At 38.2% G+C, this 26,851-nt stretch overlaps 2 protein-coding genes across 4 annotated transcripts in view; one reads left to right on the top strand and one right to left on the bottom strand.

Annotated features, from left to right (window-relative positions):
* The window catches only part of PHKB (phosphorylase kinase regulatory subunit beta), a 234,514-nt gene extending 227,799 nt beyond the window's left edge, over positions 1–6,715 (bottom strand). For 2 of the 3 annotated variants that reach the window (XM_052656554.1, XM_052656553.1), the window contains exon 1: positions 6,629–6,715. In XM_052656554.1, coding sequence (XP_052512514.1) covers positions 6,629–6,695 — 67 coding nt within the window. In that variant the 5' untranslated portion in view covers positions 6,696–6,715. Of the gene's footprint in view, positions 1–6,551 lie in introns of all 3 variants that reach the window. The other variant, XM_052656555.1, reaches the window with a different exon arrangement.
* A 246-nt stretch (positions 6,716–6,961) lies between these two features.
* The window catches only part of ITFG1 (integrin alpha FG-GAP repeat containing 1), a 297,927-nt gene continuing 278,037 nt past the window's right edge, over positions 6,962–26,851 (top strand). Inside the window, exons 1-5 of the mRNA XM_052655911.1 lie at positions 6,962–7,209; positions 8,908–8,980; positions 13,875–14,020; positions 15,421–15,478; positions 16,685–16,759. Of these exons, the coding sequence (XP_052511871.1) occupies positions 7,002–7,209; positions 8,908–8,980; positions 13,875–14,020; positions 15,421–15,478; positions 16,685–16,759 (560 nt within the window). The 5' untranslated portion in view covers positions 6,962–7,001. The remainder of the gene's footprint in view (positions 7,210–8,907; positions 8,981–13,874; positions 14,021–15,420; positions 15,479–16,684; positions 16,760–26,851) is intronic.

Here is a 26,851-nt window from a genome sequence, read left to right as displayed (position 1 = left end):
AAAATTCCATCCTACATGAAGGGAACCCATAACATACCCAATATAAACCAAATATCTCTTCTAATTGTATATAATGATGGCACTCCTTGCTGTCTGACAAGAGTTTCTATGGAAACACTCAGAAACAATTTCCTTAGATTTGCAATGATTACAAAAATGAACAGACTTAGATTAAAACAAGAGGTAGATTCTGTTTTAATCTGATTCCATCCAATTGTATTTTATCATGACTAGCCTTCTTAATCAAATAACTTCCATGAGTTTATGTCAAAATAAGGGAAAGTGATAAGCAACCATGTTTGCTTTTGTAAAATCAGTCTTAAATACCAAACCAGCAATATTGTTAAACACACATTTTTAGGAAAGATTAAAAAAAAGAGAGTTTATTGGGCAGCTACTAAATATTAAGTGTTTTTTTAATTAATTTATTTTAATTGGAAGCTAATGACTTTACTTAGCTTAAAGCTCAACTTTCAGAAAACTAAGATCATGGCATCTGGTCCCATCACTTCATGGCAAATAGGTGGGGAAACGGTGGAAACAGTGGCTGACTTTATTTTTCTGGGCTCCAAAATCACTGCAGATGGTGACTACAGCCATGAAATTAGAAGATGCTTGCTCCTTGGAAGGAAAGTTATGACCAATCTAGACAGCATATTAAAAAGCAGAGACATTACTTTGTCAACAAAAGTCCATCTAGTCGAGGCTATGGTTTTTCCAGGGGTCATGTATGGATGTGAGAGTTGGACTATAAAGAAGGCTGAGTGCTGAAGAATTGATGTTTTTGAACTGTGGTGTTGGAGAAGACTCTTGAGTGTCCCTTGGACTGCAAGGAGATCCAACCAGTTCATCCTAAAGGACCTCAGTCCTGGGTATTCATTGGAAGGACTGATATTGAAGCTGAAACTCCAATACTTGGCCACCTGATGTGAAGAGCTGACTCATTTGAAAAAACCCTGATGCTGGGAAAGATTGAGGGCAGGAGGAGGAGGGGACGACAGAGAGTGAGATGGCTGGATGGCATCACCGACTCGATGGACATGGGTTTGGGTGTACTCTGGGAGTTGGTGATGGACGGGGAGGCCTGGCATGCTGTGGTTCATGGGGTAAGAGTCAGAGACGACTGAGCGACTGAACTGAACTGAACTGAATTACTTTACAATATTGTGGTGCTTTTTGCCATACATCAAAATGAATCAGCCACGGGTGTACATGTTTCCACCCCATTTTGAACTCCCCCCCCCACACACACACACCCTCCTCTCTCCCCACCCCAACCCTCTGGGTTGTCCCAGAGCACCAGCTTTGAGCGCCCTGCTTCATGCATTTAATCCTCACAATAATCCCTTCAGGTAAGTTTTATGACCCTTATATTTACAGAGAAGGAAACCAAGTCTCAAAGATGTAAAGTAACTTGCTCAGAATCAAACAAATAGTAAACAGAGCCAGGATTAGATTCAGGAATAGTTGAACACAAAATGTGTATGCTCTCCTTAGGCTCTTAGAAGGTGCCACAACACGTAACAGTTCAGGAACCTCAAGCCTATGGTCTCTTTAAGACAAAAACCAAAAAACAAAACCCTCAGTAAGTAGTTGACTATTATATTAGGCTGAAAATAAGCTTGCTATATAAGTGACCAGAAAGAAGCAAGTGTCAGACACACAAAATAAAAAGTTGAGTTCTGCCCAGAATATACAATAAAATTTGACCAGGTATTGATATGCCCCTTCAAAATCAAATCAAATTAACCAAAGAACCTAAAAAGAAGTAAGTAATGAAAAAAACTGAAGTCACATGCTGATAAAGTTCTTTAGATGCTGATAAACATACAGAGCCAGGATAGAGATAAACCAATGATCCATTGTAGGGTATGATTTTTCAAATCATCTTATCATCTAGGAATAAAACTAAAAATGCTGAGACATTTCTTACCTCATCACAAAATGCCATAACAATTACTACAAATACCTGAACTGTAATGTCAATTACAGTGATTGCCCTAGCTGACTAACTCTGCTAACCTAATACAGAACTGCAGTAGTCAAATGAGAAACGGAAGCAGTCTAAGTTACTGGATGCTACACTCTTTACCTAGTAATTAGTTAATTCATTTTGGTTGTGGAATTTGCCTATAAATTCATTGTCCTGTATGCTTTGCCCAGAGGTTCTTTAAAGAAAAACCTGGAGACCAAGATCCCATTTTGGATTTTAGCAGTCAAAATAAAGAAAACATCTTCAAGCACAGCACATACTGACACATCAGCAGTCACAGCACAACTCAAGCATGCACACACAGAAATGAAGGACACACTAAATTCAATAAAGAGTAGAAATAAAAAGAAACATAGCAGAAACAAATCCAGCAGGGATAAAGAGGACTGGAATGCATAAAATAATCTAGGTATATTTGAAACTAATTTTCCAAAATGAAGGTACTAGCTTTCACTTTTGGTAACACTGAATAGTTTCTAGCCAAAGGTACTAAGGAAAAGCTCAGCTATAAACACAAGACATGCTTTAAAATGATTGTTAAATGAAATTACACCAGTAAACACTCTCCCACAATGATAACGTCCAAGGAACTACAATAGCAAAACACAAATCATTTCCAACATAAATGCAGTATTTCCAAATTAGTAAATAAACTATGCAAACCACTCTATTTAACAGATAAAAGTTTTAAGTACTTTTTACAGTCATCACTAAGTTTTGGTTAGACAAACCCTAAGTGTCACTATTGAAAGTAATTTTTATGGAATCCATCTTCTAAAATGGTGTATAATGATTAAGTTTGGTATTTTTCTATTTTGTTTCTTGGCACATTCTATTTCCAGTTTAATAATATGGTACTAAAAAACTTCTTGTATATGGCTTTAAACACTGTGAAGCTGCATAGTTCTTAGGTTTTGAAATCTTCAGGACTACTGATATATAAAAGTATACCTTTAGCATTCCATTACCCCATAGCTACTGAATGACTCTGCCAGTGCCGAAAATCCACCAGCTCTTATTAGGAAAGCCAAGACGAAAAACAGAGCCTGGTGCTTAAAAGAAAGTGCAGTTCAAAGATAGATGTCCTAATGTTCTCCTAGCTCAAAAATTAAATGAGAAATCAATTGGTAATGTTACATATACTATTTTGTCATTTAGCAGATGACAACTGAAGACATGGATCATTTTCCTTCCTTAAAGCATAGGCTTTGTTTACTTCTATTTGTGTTTCTTCTCTAAGGTATTGTCTATCTGTTCTTCAAGAATTTTCCCCTTCATCTTACCAAAACAGGATTTGAAATACAAATCAAAATAAGTGTGTGGGGGCGGGGGGAGGGGGGAAGAGAGGAGGGAGAAACCACTTCTGAATGGTTATTGTGAAGCCAAAAACAATTTTTCACTGCTAACTGGCTCATCTCACATCTACCTGTTAATAAGTCCTGAGGCTTGAATATTCTGCTTAAGGCACACTAAAGACAAAGCTGTCTCTAGCCAATAGGCTTTACCCAGTGTTCAAGCACAGACCAGTTTAAATGGCCCAAGGTGGCTCAGTCTTCATTTCAGCTCCATGGCCACTTAACAAAGTCCTTCTATTTAGGATACATTCAAAGGCCTGGGTTCCTAATGGGAATCCATATGTAGTATTTTCTGAATGCGTGGACCTCTTCCAGACTTTTTTTCAAAACCCAGAACATTCACCTGGGAAACAATTCCCCAGCTTTAATCCAACTTGAAAATGGTCTCTAAGAGCCAGTGCACCAACACCCCCTCCAAGCTAAGGAAGCCATGGGATAGAAGGCAAACCATGGGATAGAAGACAAACCACAAGACCTTGAAAGGTAATAGTTTCAGGACCTGGGACAACTGCTTCAATTCTGTGGGCTTCTCTTTCCTATGAAAATGCATATAAAAATACCTACTTCACAGGGAGTTAATGAAGAGAAAATAATTGGAACATTGATCAAAAATTTCTAATTTGTAAAATTTATTTTGTTATGCAAAAAGACAAAAATTACTGAAGAAGCATTTTATCTACAAAGGTGACAATTAAGCCTCCCAGATACTGAAGAATGGCCCCTGATCAAATAGAGTGTTAAGGCAGGGGCTCCACTCTGCACTTCTCAGGCCTCTTATACCACAGACCACATTCAACACAGTGCAAACTTGAGCTCAACAATAACAGAAATGGTGCTCAGGCTTGGGCCCACCAAAGATAAAATAAAAACCAAAATGATATATGGTGATAGCAACCTTCAGAAACAAATATATTTAAAATTACTAAGTGACCCTTTTGGGGTCTCCACACTTACCAGACCTTAAGAAAGCTGGTGGAGAAGGGACGACTGGATCAGGTGAGCTGGCCATTTCAAATTGTTGACTCTAATCATAAGCGTCGCAGGCTAAACTATAGCAATTTTCAAAACTGTTTAGTGAAGGTTAGAAGCAATCAGCGTTAGATTAATTGAAAGCAGTGTGAGCAGTTATTAACATGATGCAGTGTGCAACAAAGGCAATAATTGAGGCTCATTATAATTTTATTTTCTCTTTTATGACTAGAAAATTTGATTTTCTTTGCTCTGATAAATTACATTTGCTTATATGGATGAGGCAGGAAATATATAATGGCCACTTATTAAACATTACATAAGAGCAGCATCCTCTCTTGAGCAGTGAAGTGATTATGCTACCATGTATCAATGGCTCAGAACTTTGCAGTGGTGTGTATATCTGAGTCAGGTTAGTCCAAGTTTCAAACAAAACTGTTTATACACTCCTCTAAAAGTAACAAACAGAATTCGGAGAACTCAGTGATTCACTTAAGAAACTTTACAGTCTACACAGTTATAGAAGACTCTGAAACCTCAACTAATTTGGAGGGATCTCCAACGGTATCTTTTACTGCTATGATGTAAACATATAGGAACATCCAACACTTATACAATGTATTCAACTACTTCCTACATGAAAGTGGATTTAAGTGACCACATTCAACAATAGTTAAGACAGAGAAGGTAGGTTTTCAAAGCTGACTGTTAAGACATGCAGTTCAGAGAAAATTAAAACTGGAAAAGAAAATAAACCCTATATACGTGTATTGGAGACATGCAGTTCAGAGAAAATCAAAACTGGAGAAGAAAATAAACCCTATATATGTGTATTAGAGGAAAAGAGAAATGCTGTAAAAATATACGTTGAAGGTAGGGCTCAGTTTCCTGTAAAAAAACTCCAGTTACTCTCTTTGATGGGATATTATCAACCAAACAAAACTTTTTATAGCCCAGACAGACTCATTGCTAGTGGTCAACTAAATAATTCAATATGACACAAAAAATTTGAGAACAGTGTGAAACAAAACATATGTGACTACTGTACCTAACTATTGATTCTAAAATGTACTAAGGATTAGTTTTTGAAAAATTCTCTCATACTTCAGTGTTAGTTTTGCTATAACCCTATGTAAATATGTGCAGAACTATTTTTAAGGTTTAAAACAGAATGAAATAAACAAGAAACACTGAATTTCTCCTGTATGATTTATTAGACACTGACTTTAAAAAAAACAAAAAAGCTAAGCACTCTGTTGTTTGCACAACAGACAACTAAGAACTTCATAAATGGGAAAAGCCAAAACATAATGGGGTGGTTATTAGCTGTAAAAAATAACAACAAACTCCTGAATACTAATGCAAATGCAGTTAGCTTTCCCAGAGCTGTGTTTTTTACTGTTATTAGATTATCAACTTTGACCTTAGCTAACTAATTTATATAGTAACAACAATAACTAACAAATAATAACAATCCTTCAAAAGGGAAGATTGTTAGTTGAAGACTTGGTCATTCCACAATCTTTCCTGTATACAGGGGCACTTTTTAGCTCGAGATTACATCTAGCCGGGAATAAGAAGTTTCAATCCTGGCTCTCAGATGAGTTACCAGCCAAAAGTGCTAACTTCAAAGTCGTGACTTTGCAGTTTGAACAAGTCAGTTCAGGACACTTGAACTGTTGTAACTGCCTGCGCAGCGTCTTCTGACCTAGGTGGCATCGGGTTTGGGAGCCACAGCTGAGAACTAGGTGTCCTGGGGCCACTCGCCCAGGGAAGGGGCCCACTTCCTTCTGAGCCTTAACTATGCTCAGGTGACATCCTTCACTGCCTGAGGCCCCGTCCCCCTCAATTTCTGCCATATAGGCTAGAGCTCAGAACTTGTGATGTAAAAAGGAGATACAATATAAGGCAACAAGCAAACGCCGGTTTTCTAAGACCAGGCCCTAGTCATAATAATGAAACTGCTCTGACTCTCTTCTGGGAGGAATACAGGCACGAACAGCAGGCTGTCGAACGTGGTCGCCGTCTGATTTCTAAGTAAGAAGACTCCAGACTAAGTCGGCACCACCACTTACTTTTCGAGGGGGAGCACACGCGAAATATAGCTGGGGAAGCAAAACGGAATAAAGGTGGGGCCACCACCTCATGGGGGAAGACACCAAGAGGAAGTCAGGGACCACCGTCCGCTTTCTAAGGAGAAACTCGCGGGCACAGGTTCATTCTAGGACCCCTACCTGCCTCCCGCCCAAAACGCTAAAGGGGGAGCACCCCTGTGGTGCGAGGGAAGGGGTGGCGTCCCAGCCAGCCAAACCTGAGCGCTTGGTCCGGGCTCTTCGCTCCAAGACCTTCCAGCTCACTTCGGCCACGAGCCCCGCCATCGCGCTCGCGCCGCCGCCTTGGCCACCACCCCCGGGGCCGCCTGTCAGCTCCGCCCGGCCGGCCCCGCCCCCCAAGCGCGACACTGTCGGGAGGCGCACCGGCCGGAAGTGAGCTGAGGGCCCGTTTCAACCTAGCTCCGCGGCCTCCCAAGCGTCAGAGGGGCAGCCCTAGGGGGGAGTAAGAGAACCGGCCGCGGTCGTACGGGCGTCGGAGCTGCGCTCTTTCTCTCTCTGCCGGCGGCACGGTGCTTTCCGGCTGCCGTTAAGCGCGGCAGTGGGCCGGCGGGCTGGGGCGGAGGGGCTGCCATGGCGGCGGCGAGCCGGCTGCCGGACTCTTGGGTGCTGCTGGCCCTGCTGCTTGGGAGGCTCGCGCTGCTGGGAGTCGGGCCGGTCCCGGCGCGGGCGCTGCACAACGTCACGGCCGAGCTCTTTGGGGCCGAGGCCTGGGGCACCCTGGCGGCCTTCGGAGACCTCAACTCTGACAAGCAGACGGACCTCTTCGTGCTGCGGGAAAGTCAGTGCTTGCCTGGCCCCTCTCTGTCCGCGTGCCCCTCCCGATGTTCCCCACGCCCCTTGCCTGGGGGGCCGGTTCTCCTCCTTTTCCCGGCCCTTCTGTGGCAGCCCTGTCTTTCTCCTTTTATCTCCAATTTCCTTGACAACCCCCCCCCCCCACTTTTTTTTTTTTTTACTATCTTTTCCAAACTCTGGTCTTGGATTGACCACTTCACAGTTTGACCGCACTAGAAACACCCCAGGTTTTTTTGTTTTGTTTTCTTGAGAAGACCGCGACCTTCACTCAGGCACCCCGCCCCCTTCATAGAATCACCTGCCTTCCAGAGTCCTTCCTGATCCCCAGGAATCTTTCTAGCTTTATATACGTTCCTTCCCAAGGCCCCTGCATTCCTATTTGCCTTACTTCCTCCAGTCTCCCTTCCTCTTTGATGAACTGGAAAAGGTGCAACTTGATAATTTCCTCTGGTAAAGAACTTCTCCCTACCTCCTGATTAATCTAATTCAGCCTCCACTCCCTTTGTCTGGGTCCCAGCTTTCTTTGAAACTACTATTCCTTCCCAAGAACTGAACACACAATTAACTGACGTATTTTGCAGGCACCACTAATAAATAAACCCAGTGTCTCTTTGGAAGAGGATTCTCAAACTGCAGTGTTTTCTCCTTTCTGAGTTGCCTAGTCTTTTGTGTGCAGAAGACCTCCTTGCTTTGGCCACCACCCTCTTCTTCCGAATCTCTGCTTTATTTTCGAGCTTAAGGTTCTTGGGAGTTCTTTGGTTTAACCATCGCTAAACTATTTTTTGGTAAATCTTGATGATGACAGTGGGCAGTAGAGGGTCTCAGTATTCTTGACTACCCAGAAAACAGGTTCTATTTAAGGTCAAGGCTGTGAAAGAAGGAAGTGAAGCACTTACACAAAGTTTGACAGGATCTTGGCCCAGATCTCTCCGAGTCCTTTCTGGGACCCCAGAGCTTCTGGTGGACCTTGGACCTTGGGTATTTCCCCTGTTTTTATATGACTCCAGTTACTGCAGGGAGGGGGCAGACTGCCTAACCTATAGCTGCTCCATCCAAAGTGGAGAGAGACTCTCCCTTTAACTTCAAAGATGACATGTGTTTGGCTAAACAGTTTGAAAAGTCTGTTCCAGTGAGTGCTCCTTGAACTCCAGAAATGCTTGGGGCAGGGGGAAGGGTTGGGGTGGATCTTCAGGAGCCAGAAGGGACTGGTCTTGGAGGATTCATTTTTTTTCTGCTTAAATACGAAATCACACCCTTGTTTCTAGTCAGATGCCTACTGTAAGAAGTTACTGTGTTCTTGGTGTGACGCATCTGTGCAATGAACTGAACATAACAGCCTTATAAGAGGTTGAGTTGTTAGGTTTGGGGAGGGTATGACTTAACACAGGCAAATTCTTTATATGCTCCCTTTAAGTCGGTCAATCTGACTGCTAGGAGGAGGCAGGACCGAGTATATTTTCCATGTTAATCTTTCTAGTTTCTCTGCTGCTTTGAATATTGAATTTGTTGTATACTATTAGGAATCACCATTCCGTTAGTCTGATAGGCATCCTCGATAGGGCAGACAAACTGGAGTAAAATAAAACTTTTCTTGTTGAAAACGGCCTAGACAGCTTCTTGTAACCACTGATTAGATGTCTTAATGGGAAGCATTTTTCTAATGTTACGTGTTTGCCTCTTTTAGGAAATGACTTAATCGTCTTTTTGGCAGACCAGAATGCACCCTATTTTAAACCCAAAGTAAATGTATCATTGAAGTAAGTACAGATGTGTGTGTTTCTGTAACATTGTCATTGTAATAACATGCAGTAACCAATTGCATTGTTTTTGAAATCAGTTTTACTCTAATATGATGTCGTGATAGAAAACCACTAGTTATGAGGTATGAAGCAAGTAACTTGTTAGGAAAATTAGTTAACATACAAAAATTTTAAGTTAATAAATAATTTTGAGTGGATCCAGGGCTGTTCCTACATAAGCACCTTTCAGACCCTTGTGATCTGATATGCTCTCTTAAATGTCTTAGGGATTGTCCCTCATCCTGAGTGTGCCTGTGGGAACAGCCTGCTCACAGGCTCTTCAGGTCAACTTTGCAGTCTGAAAGAGGAGTTTGCCGTGGGGTCAGTGACTTCTGTTCTAATTTTTTCCTGATTGACTGGTAGGTGGTGACTGCTAGGAGACTAACTGGTTACTTTTGAGGAAATTCTAATCAAACTGAATTTTTTCAGTGTTCAAATAATTGTCCTGTTTTTTATATATATACATATATGACTGGCTTTGCATGAAACACAGTGACTCATTCAAAGTGAGCCAACAGTTTTGAAATTATAAGAAGCAAGGATTGAATCGCTGTCTGGAAGAAGAGATGAGTCAGTGCAGGCTAAAGTGGTAGCTTCTAGAAAGATATGGACCTTGAGCTTGACCTTAAAATAGGTAAAATTTAGGTGAGGGCTTTCAGTTTTCAGGATACAGCATTAATAAGAAATGGCAGTAAAAAACAGCATGTTGTGAAGAGAAGATGAAAAAATTTGCCTGACAGAAGTAGAGGGTATACTTTGGAGAGAGATGGACTAGGAAGATGAGATCAAGTCAGACTGCTGCTGCTGCTGCTGCTAAGTCACTTCCGTCGTGTCTGACTCTGTGCGACCCCATAGACGGCGGCCCACCAGGCTCCCCCGTCCCTGGAATTCTCCAGGCAGGAACACTGGAGTGGGTTGCCATTTCCTTCTCCAGTGCATGAAAGTGAAAAGTGAAAGTGAAGTTGCTCAGTCATGTCCTACTAGTAGCAACCCCAGGGACTGCAGCCTACCAGGCTCCTCTGTCCATGGGATTTTCCAGGCAAGAGTACTGGAGTGGGGTGCCATTGCCTTCTCCGTAAGTCGAACTAAACCTTCGTAAATATCAGCATTGACCTCAATCCCATGAAAAATGAAAATCATTACAGGTTCTTGTTTGAAGGAGAGGTGATGAAAACGGTATTTTAAGTTGTTTGATTTACTTGTAAGTCATTTGCAGGATAAGTTGCTGTGTAGAAAGATCAGATATTACTTCAGAAGCTGTTCCAAAAATTTAAGATGTTCACATGTGGCCTAATGAGTCCTGAGATTCTTTAATATTTAACTTAAATTCAAACATGGAAGATTAGAAGTTAAGGCAGTTTATGGGCTGTTAAAGATTTGGGTTCCACAGAGGTTTTTTTTTTTAATCCCAATTAATTTCTTTTTCTTTGATTAATGTAATGTCATTTTATATACTTACAAATATAGAAATTCTTGTATTTATTTAGTATACTTTTCAAAAAATAACTGTCCTTCACTGTTTTTCCCCTGCTCCTCTGTTCCTCTCTCAAACACAGCCACATTTAAAACTTTGAGTTGTTTTGGTGTTTATTTCCATATTTTGGGGCTTCCCTAGTGGCTCAGAAAGTAAAGAATTTGCATTGTTGCACTCCTTTGCAATCTGAACTCTCATGCCCTAGGCCTTCTGCAGAGTCACTGTTTGGAGATTTTTCCCTTTGTTATTGGTTGATCCCTGTTTCTTAGATCCTGTACCATTTTGTTCTTTGCTTCTTCATTTACTTCACTGGAGTGTATCCTTCTAGAAGTTTGGAAATGGGTATGTCCTTCCATTTCCAAACCCTTTTTCTATTCACTCTTTGATTGACCTATAGTCTTCTAGCTTCATAGGTTGCTGATTTAAAATCCATTGCTGTTCTTTTTCCTAATCTTTCAAATATAGCTTGTTTTATTTTTAATTTTAGAAGCTATTAGGGTGTCTTCTTTATCCCTTTTTTCTGAAATTTCATAGTATGTATTGGTATCTACTGCTTTTCTTTTATTATTCCGGGCAGTAGATGGGCCCCTTCAAGTCTTCTATACCTGGGGGATTTTTGAAATGTTCTAATTTCTCTGATTATATTTTTGTTTTCTCTTTAAGAAATCCTTTCTAGTTACTGGATTGCCTAACTCCATCCTTTATTTCTTTATTTCTTTTGTGTCTGTCATTTTGTGGGTTTCCCCCCAACCAGGAATTCTTAATTTTATCTTGGGCCTTTTATTGGATATTTTTATGTTAGCTGTCATTTGAAGTGAAAGAAGGTTTATTCTGGGGGGAAACAGAATCCATAGGCAGACTGTGGGCCGTCTCTGATCCAGGAAAGGCTGTCTGTTATATTTTTTAATCTCCAAGAAGTTTTCTTTGTTCTCTTATTATTCTTTTGTCTTAGCATGCTATTCTTTTTTTTTTTTTATGGATATATTTTCTTCTCTTATGTCCTTAAGTATAGTTTTGAAGCTTTGTTTTGTTCACTATTATCTGTTTGTTTTTTTCAGATTCTTTATTGCTATTTGTTTGACTCTTTAATACTCAGTTTTCTTTAAAAGGCAGTTAGCTCTTTATTAAACTTTATTAAGAATAAAGTACTAAAGAACTCATTGGAAACTCTGCATGGTGGGATTTGTCTCTTGCCCTGTGGATATGTTCCTAGCTGACGGGCATCCTAGGGATTTGGCAGAGCTGGGATCAAAGGCCCATCTATTCCTTTTGTTGACTTTCCATTAACTCCCTGTTTTTAGCCTTAGACCAATATCTTACCATCTCCTGCAACTTAAATCTCTGACATCTGAAACTTCCCAGAAATAAACTAGTTGATGCCTTGCTGAGCAGGAGGGAAAAGGAACCATCACAGACCTTCAGTTAAATCTCTTTTCAGCCTTGTGCCTTATTTTTGTCATCTGATATTTCTGAAAGGTTCTTCAAGGCAAAAAGCTTCAAGGCAAAAAGCCTGTTCTCTAAGCACTTCAAGCTAAAGTGTATATAAGCTATACAGTTGACCATTGAATGACATGGGTCTGAAATGCATAGGTCCACTTATATACATACTGTTTTCCACTAAATACATACTGCAGTACTGTGCTGTCCACAGTTGGTTGAATCTGTGAATGCAGAACCAAGGATGTGAAGGACCAATCGTAAAGTTATATGTGGATTTTCAACTGCAGCTGGTCAGTGTCCTTAACCCCACGTGTTCTTCAAGGGTCAGCTCTTGTTCCCTTGCCCCCTGTTAAGTCAATTAGCATCTCTCCATCTGCTGTGTCCTTTCATGATCTCTTTGTCTTTGAGGGTTATGCTTAAAAAAAAAAAATTCATTCCATATAATTTTAGTAAGTTCTTTGAAAAAAGAGATCAATGCATATCGCAATCTGTTATTTTTTAAAGTTCAAATTCCTATTTTTAGAGCCATAAAGAAGCAAGGCAATTTTAGGAATGAAACTGGTTAGGATAAGTCCCCATCTAGTCCTTTGTAATGTATTGCTGTCTATTTCAGGGTAGCTTTTGACTGCAAATCGTGGATTTATTTGAACAAGTATTACTGTCAAGTATGTGCAGCAGATGCATGACTGCACATGCACACATGCACAGGTGCACAACAGGGTATGCACTTACATGCAGCTTGCTGCATAGTAGCATGTGCAGTTACTGTGGCATCATTTTTAAAGACCAGCTATTTTTCAGGGAAAGGTTAAAGTATTTTCAGAATACTTTGAGGAAACTGGCATCACAAAAAGTATTTTATCATAATGAGAATCAATTTTAGAGGACAACAGAACTGAATTTGAATTCCAGCTATTCCATTTAAGTAGCTGTTTAACTCAGAAAGCAACTTAATTTTTCCAAACCTCAGATTCTTGGTCTATTCAATAAGAAAAACAGTACCTATTTCAGGTAATGGAGATTATCAGATGATAATAATATCTGTTAAGTACTTGATATAATATCTGAGACATAGTAAGTAGCTGCATTAAGATAAAGCTATTATATATTTTTTCTAAATCTTATCATTATCAGTATTTTCCTCATTTCACTGTAAAACCTGTTACAATTTTTTTATATTCATGATGTCATTTAGAAAATAATTATTCATAGACTATTTGGAAACTGTCTTGCTATTTGTTCTTAAGTATAATTAAATATAAATTGAATTTAAGGCCTAATTTGGTTGGGTCACTCAGACAACGTTATGACCACACTCCAGAATGTCTTTTTTAAATTTTTCAAGGTTAATATAAACCATTCTAGAATATTTTATTATTAAAGATGTGGAACTAGGTATGTATGTCTTGATAGTTTATTGCCAGGTTTGGTCAAAAGGAACATATTTTTCATTATGAATCTTGAAAAGCTTTCAGAAATAAAATGATTATTTCAAATCTGCATTGAAATCCAAAATTAAGTAATTTTTAAATAATATCTTTTATAAAATGACAGTGATACTCATTCGTGCTTTAACAGTTGATAATCAGCCTCCGTTTGTATAAACACCATTCATGGGTCCCGGTATCTCTGACAAAAGAACTAGGTGAAAGGACTAAGTCAACGCTTAAACATAGAACTGCACTTCCTCTTAATAAATATTTCAGCTTTTTCTCATTTCTTAAGACTCTCTGCATTCATCCTGAATTCTGTCATAGTCCGAGGAAGCCTACATACGTGAAGGATGATAAACTATTAAAGAAGACAATGAAATTAATCAGTTCTGTCAATTTTTGTATTTTGCATTGAAAATATTTTTGCATAGTATAAATATAAAAGTGTCCTTTTCTATTATAGCGCTACTGGAATGTTTATTAAAATATTTGTTTGTTTGTTTAGTAATTACAGTACATTGATAACCAGTGTAGTCCCAGGGGATTATGATGGAGATTCACAGATGGATGTCCTTCTGACGTATCTTCCCAAAAATCATGCCAGTGGTGAATTAGGAGCTGTTATCTTCTGGGGACAGAATCAAACATTAGGTGAATTTGTTTTAAGTGTCTTTTAATATTTGTCACTGGATATTAAAGGAAAAACATGCTTGGTGTTCTTATGTAAATGTAACAAAAATAATGTTCAAAAATTAGTTCAAAAATGCAGTTCTTGTATGTCAGTAATTGTCTCTAAAAATCTCTTTAAAGTCTGTTTTCTCATTCTCCTTTTTCAACCTAGAAGTGATCTGCAGTCAACTCTAAGGAGCAAAATCCATTCTTGTTAGCTTAAGGAAGAGAGATTTATTAAAAGGTTTTTTTTATGCTTTACAGAGTTATTGGGTTGGCTGAAGAACACACACTAAGTTGAACTTTCAGGAACAGTTCTCAAAGCCTTTGAAGAAGCTACTGCCCTTTTTCCATCAGAAAGCAGCCGACAGATGCTCCCTCAGTACTTACAATTCAGTGATCAGACCTTTTAGACAAAAATGGCAGAAACACAGCCTTCACCCCATTCCTGCCTTGCAAAACCCATAGTGTATCTAATTAGCAGGGCTCACATTTTATTCAGAATATTAGATGCAAGGATGTCTGAGAAATACTGTTTTTGGTTTCTGGTCTCCCCAGTAGAGGAAAGCACAAAAAGGTTAAATGTTGAGAGTCTGTCTACCATGCATGCATGCTAAGTCGCTTCAGTCATGTCCAACTCTTGGCGACCCTATGGACTGTAACTCGCCAGGCTTGTTGTCCATGTGATTCTCCAGGCAAGACAGTCTACCCTGTCTTCTCAGGAATCTTCAAATCTTATCTGAAAAACCAGTTAATTACACCTGAATGGGCAATTTTGTTCATGGAACCAGATTTCAAGGACTGAGGAGAGGAGAGCATGGACATTTTAGAATCAAGTAGTTTTGACATATTGGGTTCTTTACAGCAAAATCTTAATTGACAGCTGCTCTAGTGGTAAACCGTATATAAAGAAGACTCGTAAGAGATTTTCAGAATGAAGACTCAAAAGGAAGTGATTATAATGCTGATATCTTCACAATAGTATGAAAGTGAAAGTGTTAGTCTCTCAGTCGTGTCCAATGCTGTGACCCCATCAGGCTCCTCTGTCCAGGCGGTTCTCCAGGCAAGAATACTGGACTTAGTTGCCATTACCTTCTCCAGGGATCTTCCATACCCAGGGACTGAACCTATGTCTGCTGTATTGCAGACAGATTCTTTACTATCTAAGCCATCAGGGAATCCCGTAGACTTTCCCAGTAGTTTATCTTTACAAACTTGATGTCCACTTAAGTTATAGTGTCTCATTAGTGATTAATGGTGAAAGTTGGAATTAGTTAGAGATGAATCTTGGAAAGAGTAAAAGATTATTCTTGTCCCTGAGTACAGATATAAAAAAGAATATAAAATGCCTATTCATTTATGTATTTTCTTTTCTTTTACAGATCCTAGCAATATGACCATACTCAATAGGACTTTTCAAGATGAACCACTAATTATGGAGTAAGTATGTGCTTGCTTCCCTTTAGATGATTTTAAACTTACAAACATAAAATAAAATCTTTCATGTAGGAAACTACTTTGCTCAGTTGTATTGGCTCTGTATTCATTCTCCCTTTAAAGCTGATAGGGGCCTGCCCTCTTAATTATATGATATTTACTTGCCATGGTGGAAGAAAGAGAAAAATGAAATTCATTATTTTGGAAAAAGAAAGAGATTTGTCTTTTTGGTTTTGTCTTAATAGTTTTGAATGTGTCCAGGATGGATCTTTATTGATCCTAGCCATGTCCTTATTCAGAGAACTAAGATAACTATTCTTGGATAAAACTGTTTGTTAGTGCTTGATTGGCAAATATGAAGGGTAGAGGATTTCCTCTAGTGACTTAGAACTATTTTTATATTAAGGAAAAACTTTGTCCTTTTTTACAGCTCTTGCTTAGTATTATCATTTATCTCCTCGAAGTAGACTCCTGTACCAACATAAGGTTAATTCAGATAGCTGTTAGGATTCTGGTAATGATATAGATACTGTCTTGGGGACTAAACAGTGTACAGTCACATTCTTGCTTCCAGTGCTGCCTTTTGTAGTTATTAAAATCATAGTTGTACGTCAATAGGTCAGTGACTATTAGAAGTCTGAACTTTAATCCATGGATTAATCTTTGAAAGGTTCTCAGCTTGATTTATCTTATAATTAGGTGTTTCTCATTGTTGTTACAATATTCAATGGCTAGTATAAATTTTTACACCATCTTAGGGATTACTTTTGTGGGTTATTTCCCCTAAGCCCATCTGAGTAAATAAGGAGGAGGGTCATGATTCTGAAATTACGGTTTCCTTATTACTCAGAGATAGGCTAGACTATGCAGAGGCTACAGACAACACCAAAATCTCACAACAGAAGTTTATTTCTTGCTCATACTGCATGTCCATTGTGGGTCACTGATAGTCTGTGCTCTTTTGCTAGCACTCAGAGTGTCTTACAGGCCCTATCATCTGTGGAGCTGGGCCATCTGACACACATTGTTATTGCCGAGGTGGCCAGAGGGTCCAATAACAAAAGTTAAACTTGTCACTTCTGACATTCAATTGACTACAACAGATACAATTGTGTGTTTACCACACCTAGCCAACGTTTTCTTTTAATTAAATTGAAAGTGAGAATTTAATAGAATAGCTGCTTAATGTTTTTAATGTTTTCTTTTCAGTTTCAATGGTGACTTAATTCCTGATATATTTGGTATCACAAATGAATCCAGCCAGCCACAGATACTATTAGGAAAGTGAGTAAATATGATTATAACCATGTAATTAATGGTACATGTTGGTGATAGAGGGACTGTGTGTCTGTATGAACTGATTGCTTTTACCATTGTGGGGGAAACCCCATCTTATTGGAAATCCTTAATTTTTAAAGGACATTTGGTCAACATATAAATTTCCTCAAACAGTATGGATTTGATCTGCCTCTGGTTTCTGTGTAGAGACAGTTTAATCATTTTCCCTCTGGAAATTAGAGATACAAACTTTGAAAGTCTCCATTTAAATATTGGTTCATTAGGTGTTCTTAGAAATGGAAAGATTTAATCTGAATACTATGGATAGCTACCATCTTGGTTGATTTTCCACCTTACTCATGTTAACTCCCATATGTTTACTGTTAAGCCGTGTTCCTTCTGTGTTCAAAGAGCAATTAATATTGCCTGAAAATGTAAATATTTCTCTCTAAGCTCTGGAAACTTTTCCATGTGTACTCTATCCTTGACCAGTATGTGTGCTTGTGCATATGCAAGAATGCCACTCTTAGGGAAAACTACCTGTGATTTGAAGATTTCCATTATAGTTCCTCTAGATTTGGATAGGACTGTCCTCCTAACACAAGAGTTGATGATAGCAAGATACTTTCCATGAGATACCTTCAACTTGGTTAATGTTTTCTATATTTGATGAAGTACACATTTTAAGAGTACAGAATACTTTTTTTTTTTCCCCACTTTCCAGCAAGTTCAGGGAACCATCTTTATCAATTTGTCTTTGCAAGTACTATAAATCTAATGAATTTTTCTTCTGGGTTTTGGAGAAGTAATGTATTTTTATGATTAGTTTTCAAAATGTGATTCACAGGCACAAAGATGAGTAAATTGTCAAAATTTGAGCTATTCCGAGGCAAAACTACCACATTTTCTGTCCGTTTTCTTTTAAAGTTCTCGGTAAAGAATATGAGTGTTCTTATGCTAGTCATAGTGGCCTTTTAAAGACTTACTGTGACTCTTTAATGGGAAACGCGTTTTTCCCTCGAACTTTGAAATCTGTCTGGAAGAGCACACTGCTTGAGAGAGCAGCTGGATGTGGATCTTGCTTTGGCTCTGCAGCCACCCCTGAGAGGCACTGAGTGTGGATGTGCCATGGCCACAGGCCACTCCCCTGCTTGTTTACCTGGGGTAGACGTGTGATTGAGAATGTGGTGGTGATTTCTGGTCTGGGTTGTTTTATAGTAATCTCTGTTATTTTATGATAATCTCCATTTTAGTCTCAGAAATGCTTGGAATATCTTTAATATGATATGGCTTGACCTTATGAAATTTAAACTTACGAAACAGTTATTATAGATAATTGAAAAATAACAACTGCCTAGAAAAAATTACTACCTAGATATTGTGTGATAATGTCATAAATTATTTATTTGTTCTGACTTCTAGATGAGAGTGTTTTTGTCCTCTGATGCTTCTTTAGAAACTTATTCTGCCTGAAGATATATTCACTTTTATTCTTTTATACATTATACTCTGATATACTACAGTATACTGGAGTAGTACTCTCCTGTTTCAAGATATTTATCATTTAAACTTCAGTTACAGATTAAACAATAGTGGCTAACCCTATTATAGGTAACAAGTTTGTATCCAAGATTTGTCCTGATACGACCTTTTAAAATGAAATTATGTAAATTGGCAGCAAAGAACTTCTGTCAAGAGCATTGTTAGGATGACTATAGCTAGCATTATCATTATTTAGACAAAAGAAAGCTGAAGATTTCTCTATTGGGGCAACCATTAATATGTTACTAAAATAAGATAAATGTATTTAGTCATATCCATTTTATAAGTTACAGACATATGATTAGGTGCATAAGTTAAAAAGCCATCGGTATTAACATTTTGGACTATTTGTGTGACTTCAGTTTGGCAGTGCACTCCTATCTATCAAGAAACCTAATCTACCTTTTGCAGCTTAAATATTGTGCTTATTTATGCCTGACCCCAAGATTATCTTAATCAAATTTGACTCGAACCTAAATTTTCTAGAAAATTTTGCAGTGATCTTTGAATAGAGTGCTAAGTATTCCCATGGGATTGTGCTGAAAAGCCCATGACTGTAAGTGGCCCAGTACAGGCATGGAACATGGAAAAAGGAGACTGCCCACAGGTAAAACTAACATGATGTGGAGTAAGGGTGCAGGTGGTCAGCCTAAGCCAGCAACAGAGATAGGTAGAAAAATCCCTTTTACTTGGAACAGTGGGGTTATCTGATAAGGACAGGAATGGTGCTAAATCTTCTGAGATACCAGGAATCATTGAAGTGTGTTAAATGTGCAAAGGTGACGCTTCAGTTTGTGCCTCCACCTCACTTCATAATGACTTGAAATAATGTAATAATGTGCCACATTATTGAGAAATAACACCTAGCTATTAAGTGTTAGAGCATCTTTTGCAGTGATGTGAGGTTATCATTAATGAGCATTTTCTGTAAAAGGGTATTTGAAACTGATGCTGCATAAGCATTCAGAATATTGTTTTTAGTACTGATGTGAAAACACTTGTGCCTGTAATTTTAATCAAAGCCAAATGTAATGTTGGTCTGTTCAGATTTTCTGTGATTCATATACAGAATTCAAACACGTAACTGAGTCAGGCCTGAGGTATACACCTGGGAATATTAGTGTAGGTATGTGACAAACTTTTGCTATACTCTTTACTTCACAAGCATCTGCTTGAATATTTTGAATGAAATATTAATGGCACTGGAAGCAGCCATTTTTAACTTAGTTATGTGGGTGGATATTTTTCCTCCATTAGCAGAAAAAACTATCTTCTATTTAAATATAGGTATTTAATCTCAATTCAGAAATCCCTTTTTTGTATGTAACAATGTAATTTTCTCACATTATAATCAATGACTGATTTATTAAATCACCATTAATTTCTACTGCTGATTTTGTTTGCTTTCTATAGCATTACAGAAAATATTGCCAATATTTATCCTAATGAAATATTTTTCATGTATATCTATTATTTAGAAAAAATATGAAAATTAAGAGATTTATAATGCAAAAGGAAACCAAGTAAAAGCTCTCAAGAGAGCTTTTAACTTTATTATCAGCATTAGTACTCATAATCTTAACAGAAAAACTAGCTCTGAGATGATTCATATTTTCTTAGAATTCCCCTACCAGCCCCCTCTCTCACCTTATACATCGTATGTATTTTGAACATTGTTGTTTAAAGAAATCTGTTAGGACTTGAGAAATCAGTTTTTTATTGGTATTTGCATAGAAACAGAGCATCAGTTTTCTAACTTTTCTCTTTTCCTAAAGAAACTTTGCTATTGGAGATGAATTCACCAATTCTCTCTTTTCTCTTCTAGACCTTTTTTCCCCCCCTCAAAATTAAGCCACAGAAATAGTGAAAAACTTTTAGCCTGATGCCTTAGAATTCTACATGCTGTCATTATTTCCAGTGACATGTTACTCAAGGATCCATAATTTTATTTCCTGGAGTCCTATCAGAAGCTTTGGGGAGTCAGTTAAATGACCCCTGATTCCCTGATGATTTATCATACTGCTTTGTTTTATGTTCTGGTTGGGAGTGTTGTGTGTAAGTGAACTTTTGATTTTTTCTAAGTGAATTTAAGATGTTAGCCTTAAAATTTACTCACTGTTTTTAGTTAAATGTTACATTTTTTAGATGTGTTTCCTTTGTAGTAATCTTTCAGAAAAAGAGCTTCTTTTGAGTTTCTGTGCGAGTAAATTCAACAATAATAGTTCTTCATGAATATTGATGAATTTAAAAGTGTTTTGAATTCAACATATTTCTATTAGCATACATCAAAAAATTTGTTTCCTTCTTTGAGATGAAAGCATTTTCTTTTACTTACTACTTTTTGCATATGTAACAAGCACAGTTAGAGCAGCTTATGTATAGAGCAAATTTTGAGTAAGTTTGGTATATATTATCATTTCAATTTAGGGTAAAATGAATCAAAATAATTTGTAATTCCTGAAACTGCAGGTTAAGTCCTCTTTCATTAGCATCCTGTTGCATGATTTAAGTATGTATATACTGTTGAGAACGCCCTACAGATACTTGGTATTTAACAGTCTGGAGGCCTAGGCTCTGGGCTACATGCAGTTCCCTGAGTTGCATAGAAGTGCTGAGTAGAGATGGGAGCCTGTGGTTCTCCTCAGACTTCCAACTCTTCTGTTTTCCTGACCTGTGATTTCTCTCAGGTATAATATTACCCTATGGAGGTAGGAACTTTTGGACAAAGTAAAAATATGGCTCAAAGAAATCTCCACGTTCTCTTTTACGAATGTAAGATGCTATTTCTTAGAGGTCCTTGAGATTTATCTGGTCTGTCCCACACCTTTGATTCTAATAGCGGTCCAAGAGTGAATGAATAACCCATCAACTATTTACCAGAGTAATTCTGTTCTCCAATTCTCTTCTCTCATATATCCGACTGCTCACCATGCCCATCCTGAGGAGGCATACTTCAGGTTGTACAACTTGTGTTCTGTAAGGCTTGGGGTTGGATGGGGAATGATGAGAAGAAAGAAAATCTCAAACAAGCCTATTTGGATTTTTAGATGACTACTTAGTAACTCTGGAGTTGGCAGTTTGCATGAATTCTCTCATGTTTTTCTCACAACAGATAGCTATGTAGCTCAAGAGGCTCTCAAGGAGCCAGGTAATTCAAAGGTTAAGTGACCATTGCAATATATAAATAAATGGCAGATCTGGCATTTGAATCTTGGTCTTCCAAGATTGTCTTCTTGCCTTCAGTTATGTACAGCCATTACCATTGTTCTCGTCACAGGGATCTTGGTGGTGCTCCAACATGGTTAACTTAGAATTCCTGGTAGCATAGTGATTGTTTTCCAAGCAGGAGCAATACAAGAGGTGTAGACAGAAGCTGGAGATCTCTTTAATGCCCAGTCCTAGCAGTAAAACAGGATCACTGCTGTATTCTAATCAAAGAACTAGCTAATATTCTAGGGAATTTGAGCATTATGGATTCTACTTGTTGATGTGAGCATGTCTTAATTGAAATGTACAAGAGTATGGGGGGTAGGAAATAATGTGGCCATCTTTGGAAACACAGTATAATGGGCTGAGTTTATTTACTTTACGATAAGTGAAGACTTGCAAAGGAATTTGCAAACACAGATCATTTAAGCAGCTAGATCCTCAAGTTTCATGGGCACTCCTACCTAAAATTGATGAGCCTGAGTATATACCCATTATCACTATAACTTTCTTCTCTTTCATATAAGAATGCCATATTCCTTGAGGGTTCCCTGGTGGCTCAGCACTAGAGAATCCTCCTACAATGCAGGAACCTCAGGAGACATGGGTTTGATCCCTGGGTTGGGAATATCCCACGGAGGAGGGCATGGCAACCCACTCCAATATTCTTGCGTGGAGAATCCCATGATCAGAGGAGCCTGGCTGACTACGGTCCATAGGGTCACAAAGAGTCAGACACAACTGAAATGACTTAAGACACCATATTCCTTACCCTTCCTAAAATTCACAAACGGTACATTTCCAGGGTAGTAAAAACCCATAGAGCATCAAACACAGATACAGTAAACTAATAGAATCTCCCGATTTTCCTCTTTCATAATACCTTCAGATGAAGCTTGGCAGCAAAAAGAGCACTTTGATCCGCATTTAAGATGTTCTGAACTCAGGTGTGCTAGAGAAGGGTTGTGGGAGTAATGACAGCTTTTGTTAAATAACTTTGCCTCCTCCATTCCCTGATTACTGTCAAAGAATCTAATAATTACTGAGAGAGGGTCCTGGGAGAGCATAGCAGAGAGTATCCATAAGAAACACCAATTTCAACAAAGCCAACCTTTTAGCTATTCTTAGTATTCTGTCCCTAAGAAACATAATTAAATGGAAAGAAGGTACTTTTCATGCCAGTGTAGTTTTGGATCATGACAGTGATTGTTTCAGGTGTGACTAGAATGTTCTCAAGGACCACTAAACCTATGGGTAAAACTTTTCCATAATTTATTTCATATTTGGTATCCGTTTTTGGTAACAGTAGCTAAAATCTATTTCATCAAATCATATCAAGAAAATTCCATTTAAAGTCAGATATCTTATTTTGTCTAAGAAACGTTTATTTTTTCTTTCTCCTATTGATAGAAAGTAAACTTACATGTTGGTTCCATAAGTGAAATAATTTTTTGTAGTGTATACCTTTTTCCCTTATTAAAGTCGTAGGGGGAAATGTGGTATGTCTAAAGAAATAAGAATGAAATGATATTATTTCTCATTGTTGTGATTCAGTTCAGTTCATTTCAGTCGCTCAGTCGTGTCTGACTCTTTGTGACCCCATGAATCACAGCATGCCAGGCCTCCCTGTTCATCACCGACTCCCGGAGTTTACTCACACTGATGTCCATTGAGTTGTAATGCCATCCAGCCATCTCATCATCTGTCATTCCCTTCTCCTCCTGCCCCCAATCCCTCCCAGCATCAGGGTCTTTTCCAATGAGTCAACTCTTCGCATCTGGTGGCCAAAGTACTGGAGCTTCAGCTTTAGCATCATTCCTTCCAATGAACACCCAGGATTGATCTCCTTCAGAATGGACTGGTTGGACCTCCCTGCAGTCCAAGGGACTCTGGAGTCTTCTCCAACACCACAGTTCAAAAGCATCAATTCTTTGGCACTCAGCTTTCTTCACCATCCAACTCTCACATCCATACATGACCACTGGAAAAACCATAGCGTTGACTAGACGGATCTTTGTTGGCAAAGTAATGTCTCTGCTTTTGAATATGCTATCCAGGTTGGTCATAACTTTCCTTCCAAGGAGTAAGCGCCTTTTAATTTCATGGCTGCAATCACCATCTGCGGTGATTGTGGAGCCCCCAAAAATAAAGTCTGACACTGTTTCCACTGTTTGCCCATCTATTTCCCATGAAGTGATGGGGCCAGATGCCATGATCTTCGTTTTCTGAATGTTGAGCTTTAAGCCAAGTTTTTCACTCTCCTCTTTCACTTTCAAGAGGCTTTTTAGTTCCTCTTATGATTACTTTTATTTAATTACTACAAAAGCCAGATTCCAGAGTTCAATATTCACATACATTTAATCGACTAATACATTTTTATCATGCTTACTGTATTATAGGTTCTTTTAGCTATACTTCACATTGCATTGCTTTAAGTTCATTAAAGATAAACAGCATGTCACTTTACTATCTTATTCTTATAACCTGTTATGGCAATTGTTAAAACAGTTTTATCAAAACTACCTTGTTTTAATCTTGACTGCTTTTAGTAATCTTTCCTATAATATATAATGTGTACTTTCCTCAGCAGTTTTTCCATTATTCTTTGAAACACGTGTTAAGACATTTATTTTAATTGAAAAAAAGAGATCAAATTCTTAACACAAACTAACCTTCATTTGGAGATTGGTTTGACAGTGAGGACTGGATTTCTTGGTTGTATCTTACGGCAAACATTTTCCATAAGTTGAATAAGATAAACAGCAGCCCTAATTTTTTTTTTACTTTATTATGGAAAAATTTAAACATATGGAGGTGGAGCATATGGGACAGTGAATTTGCATATAATATACCAACTAAACTCAGCAACTCTTGGCCTGTCATTTCTTTCACAACTTTTCCTTCATTTCCCTCGCTCACTCCCTCCCCTGACATTTAAATCTATAAATATCTATAGTAGTGAGTAGTAGTAGTGATGTTGCTCAGTCGTGTCCAACTCTTTGCGACCCCCTAGGCTGTAGCCTACCAGGCTCCTCCATCCATGGGATTTTCCAGGCAAGAGTACTGGAGTAGGTTGCCATTTCCTTCTCCAGAGGCTCTTCCTGACCCAGGGATCGAACCCGGGTAAATAAATGTTAAATCTATAAATATCTATAAATAAATAAATATAAATAAATATTAAAATACATTAAAAATAAAGATATTTAGAAAATACATAATCACAATGTATTTATCACACCTAAAAAACTATATTTAATATTAAATTTCCAGGGAGGTTGTAATGAAAACACATGAACAAGATTTCTTAATATCTGTATCTAAAAAAGATGAAGAAAAAATACAGACTTTATGCTGAATACTGTCTCATTCTAGCAATGTCATGTTATTTAAAGATAAGTAAATTCTGAAAGAGATGGGAATACCAGACCACCTGCCCTGCCTCTTGAGAAACCTATATGCAGGTCAGGACACAACAGTTAGAACTGGACATGGAACAACAGACTGGTTCCAAATAGGAAAAGGAGTACGTCAAGGCTGTATATTGTCACCCTGCTTATTTAACTTAAATGCAGAGTACATGAGAAACACTGGGCTGGAAGAAGCACAAGCTGGAATCAAGATTGCCAGGAGAAAACTCAATAACCTCAGGTATGCAGATGATACCACCCTTATGGCAGAAAGTGAAGAGGAACTAAAAAGCCTCTTGATGAAAGTGAAAGAGGATAGTGAAAAAGTTGGCTTAAAACTCAACATTCAGAAAACGAAGATCATGGCATCCGGTCCCATCACTTCATGGGAAATAGATGGGCAAACAGTGTCAGACTTAATTTTTTAGGACTCCAAAATCACTGCAGATGGTGATTGCAGCCATGAAATTAAAAGATGCTTACTCCTTGGGAGGAACGTTATGAGCAACCTAGATAGCATATTCAAAAGCAGACACATTACTTTGCCAACAAAGGTCCGTCTAGTCAAGGCTATGGTTTTTCCAGTGGTCATGTATGGATGTGAGAATTGGACGGTGAAGAAAGCTGCGCACCGAAGAATTGATGCTTTTGAACTGTGGTGTTAGAGAAGACTCTTGAGAGTCCCTTGGACTGCAAGGAGATCCAACCAGTCCATCCTAAAGGAGATCAGTCCTGGGTGTTCATTGGAAGGACTGATACTGAGACTGAAACTCCAATACTTTGGCCACCAGATGCGAAGAATTGACTCATTGGAAAAGACTCTGATGCTGGGAGGGATTGGGGGCAGGAGGAGGAGGGGACAACAGAGGATGAGATGGCTGGATGGCATCACCGACTCGATGCACGTGAGTTTGGGTAACTCCGAGAGTTGGTGATGATGGACAGGGAGGCCTGGCGTGCTGTGATTCATGGGGTCACAAAGAGTCGGACATGACTGAGTGACTGAACTGAACTGAAATGAAACTAATATTTTAAAACTCCATTCATCTCTTCAAAAAATGGATTTCCAATAAAATTTTACTTTTCATTTAAGAGGCTATCAAAGCATGTGCATTTTCATCAGTTGTACAGTAGTAGTTAAAATAACCTCAAAGAGAATTTTTTTTAAACACCTGGGTACATGAAGCCAATTTCAATACCAATTTGAAGACATACATTTCTTGGAGATAAATGATAGAGTGATCACTGAAAAGACCAGATATAAAAACATTTTACATCATCATAAAATTTTGTAAGAAAATTTAAAGTACAAGCTCAAGGATAAAAGAAAGAGGAGTTTTTTTAAGTGGTTTATGGGTATATGTGGATGATGGTGGATAACAGTCAATATGGTATCTATATTCCATATTCTACTGAACACATTTTAATGATCTTTTTTTATTGAAGTTTAAATGCTATACAGTATTGTATCGGTTACACATGTATAATATAGTGAGTCACAGTTTTAAGGGTTATATGCCATTTATAGTTATTATAAAATATTGGCTCTCTTCCCTGTGTTGTATAATATGTCTTCGCTTTATACTTAACAGTTTGTATGTCTTACTCCCCTGCCACTGTATTGCCCCTCCTCCTTCCCTCTCCCCACTGCTAACCACTAGTTTATTCTGTTATATTTGTGAGCCAACCTCCTTGTTTTTTATTATATTCACTAGTTTCTTCTGTTTTTTATATTCCATATACTAGTGATATCTTACAGTGTTTATCTTTGTCTAACACATTTTACTTAGCATAATGGTCTCTAAGTTTTGCCATTTATGGATAAGTAGGTATTCCATTGTGAGTATATGTGGTTATGTGTGTATACCTCTCTCACACACACAAGCACACATACATATGTGTATATATATATATAACATAGATAATATCTTCATCTGTTCAT

This window comes from Budorcas taxicolor, chromosome 18 (assembly GCF_023091745.1).
Source record: "Budorcas taxicolor isolate Tak-1 chromosome 18, Takin1.1, whole genome shotgun sequence".
Lineage (NCBI taxonomy): Eukaryota > Metazoa > Chordata > Mammalia > Artiodactyla > Bovidae > Budorcas > Budorcas taxicolor.
This window is presented reverse-complemented; position numbering and strand designations above follow the sequence as displayed.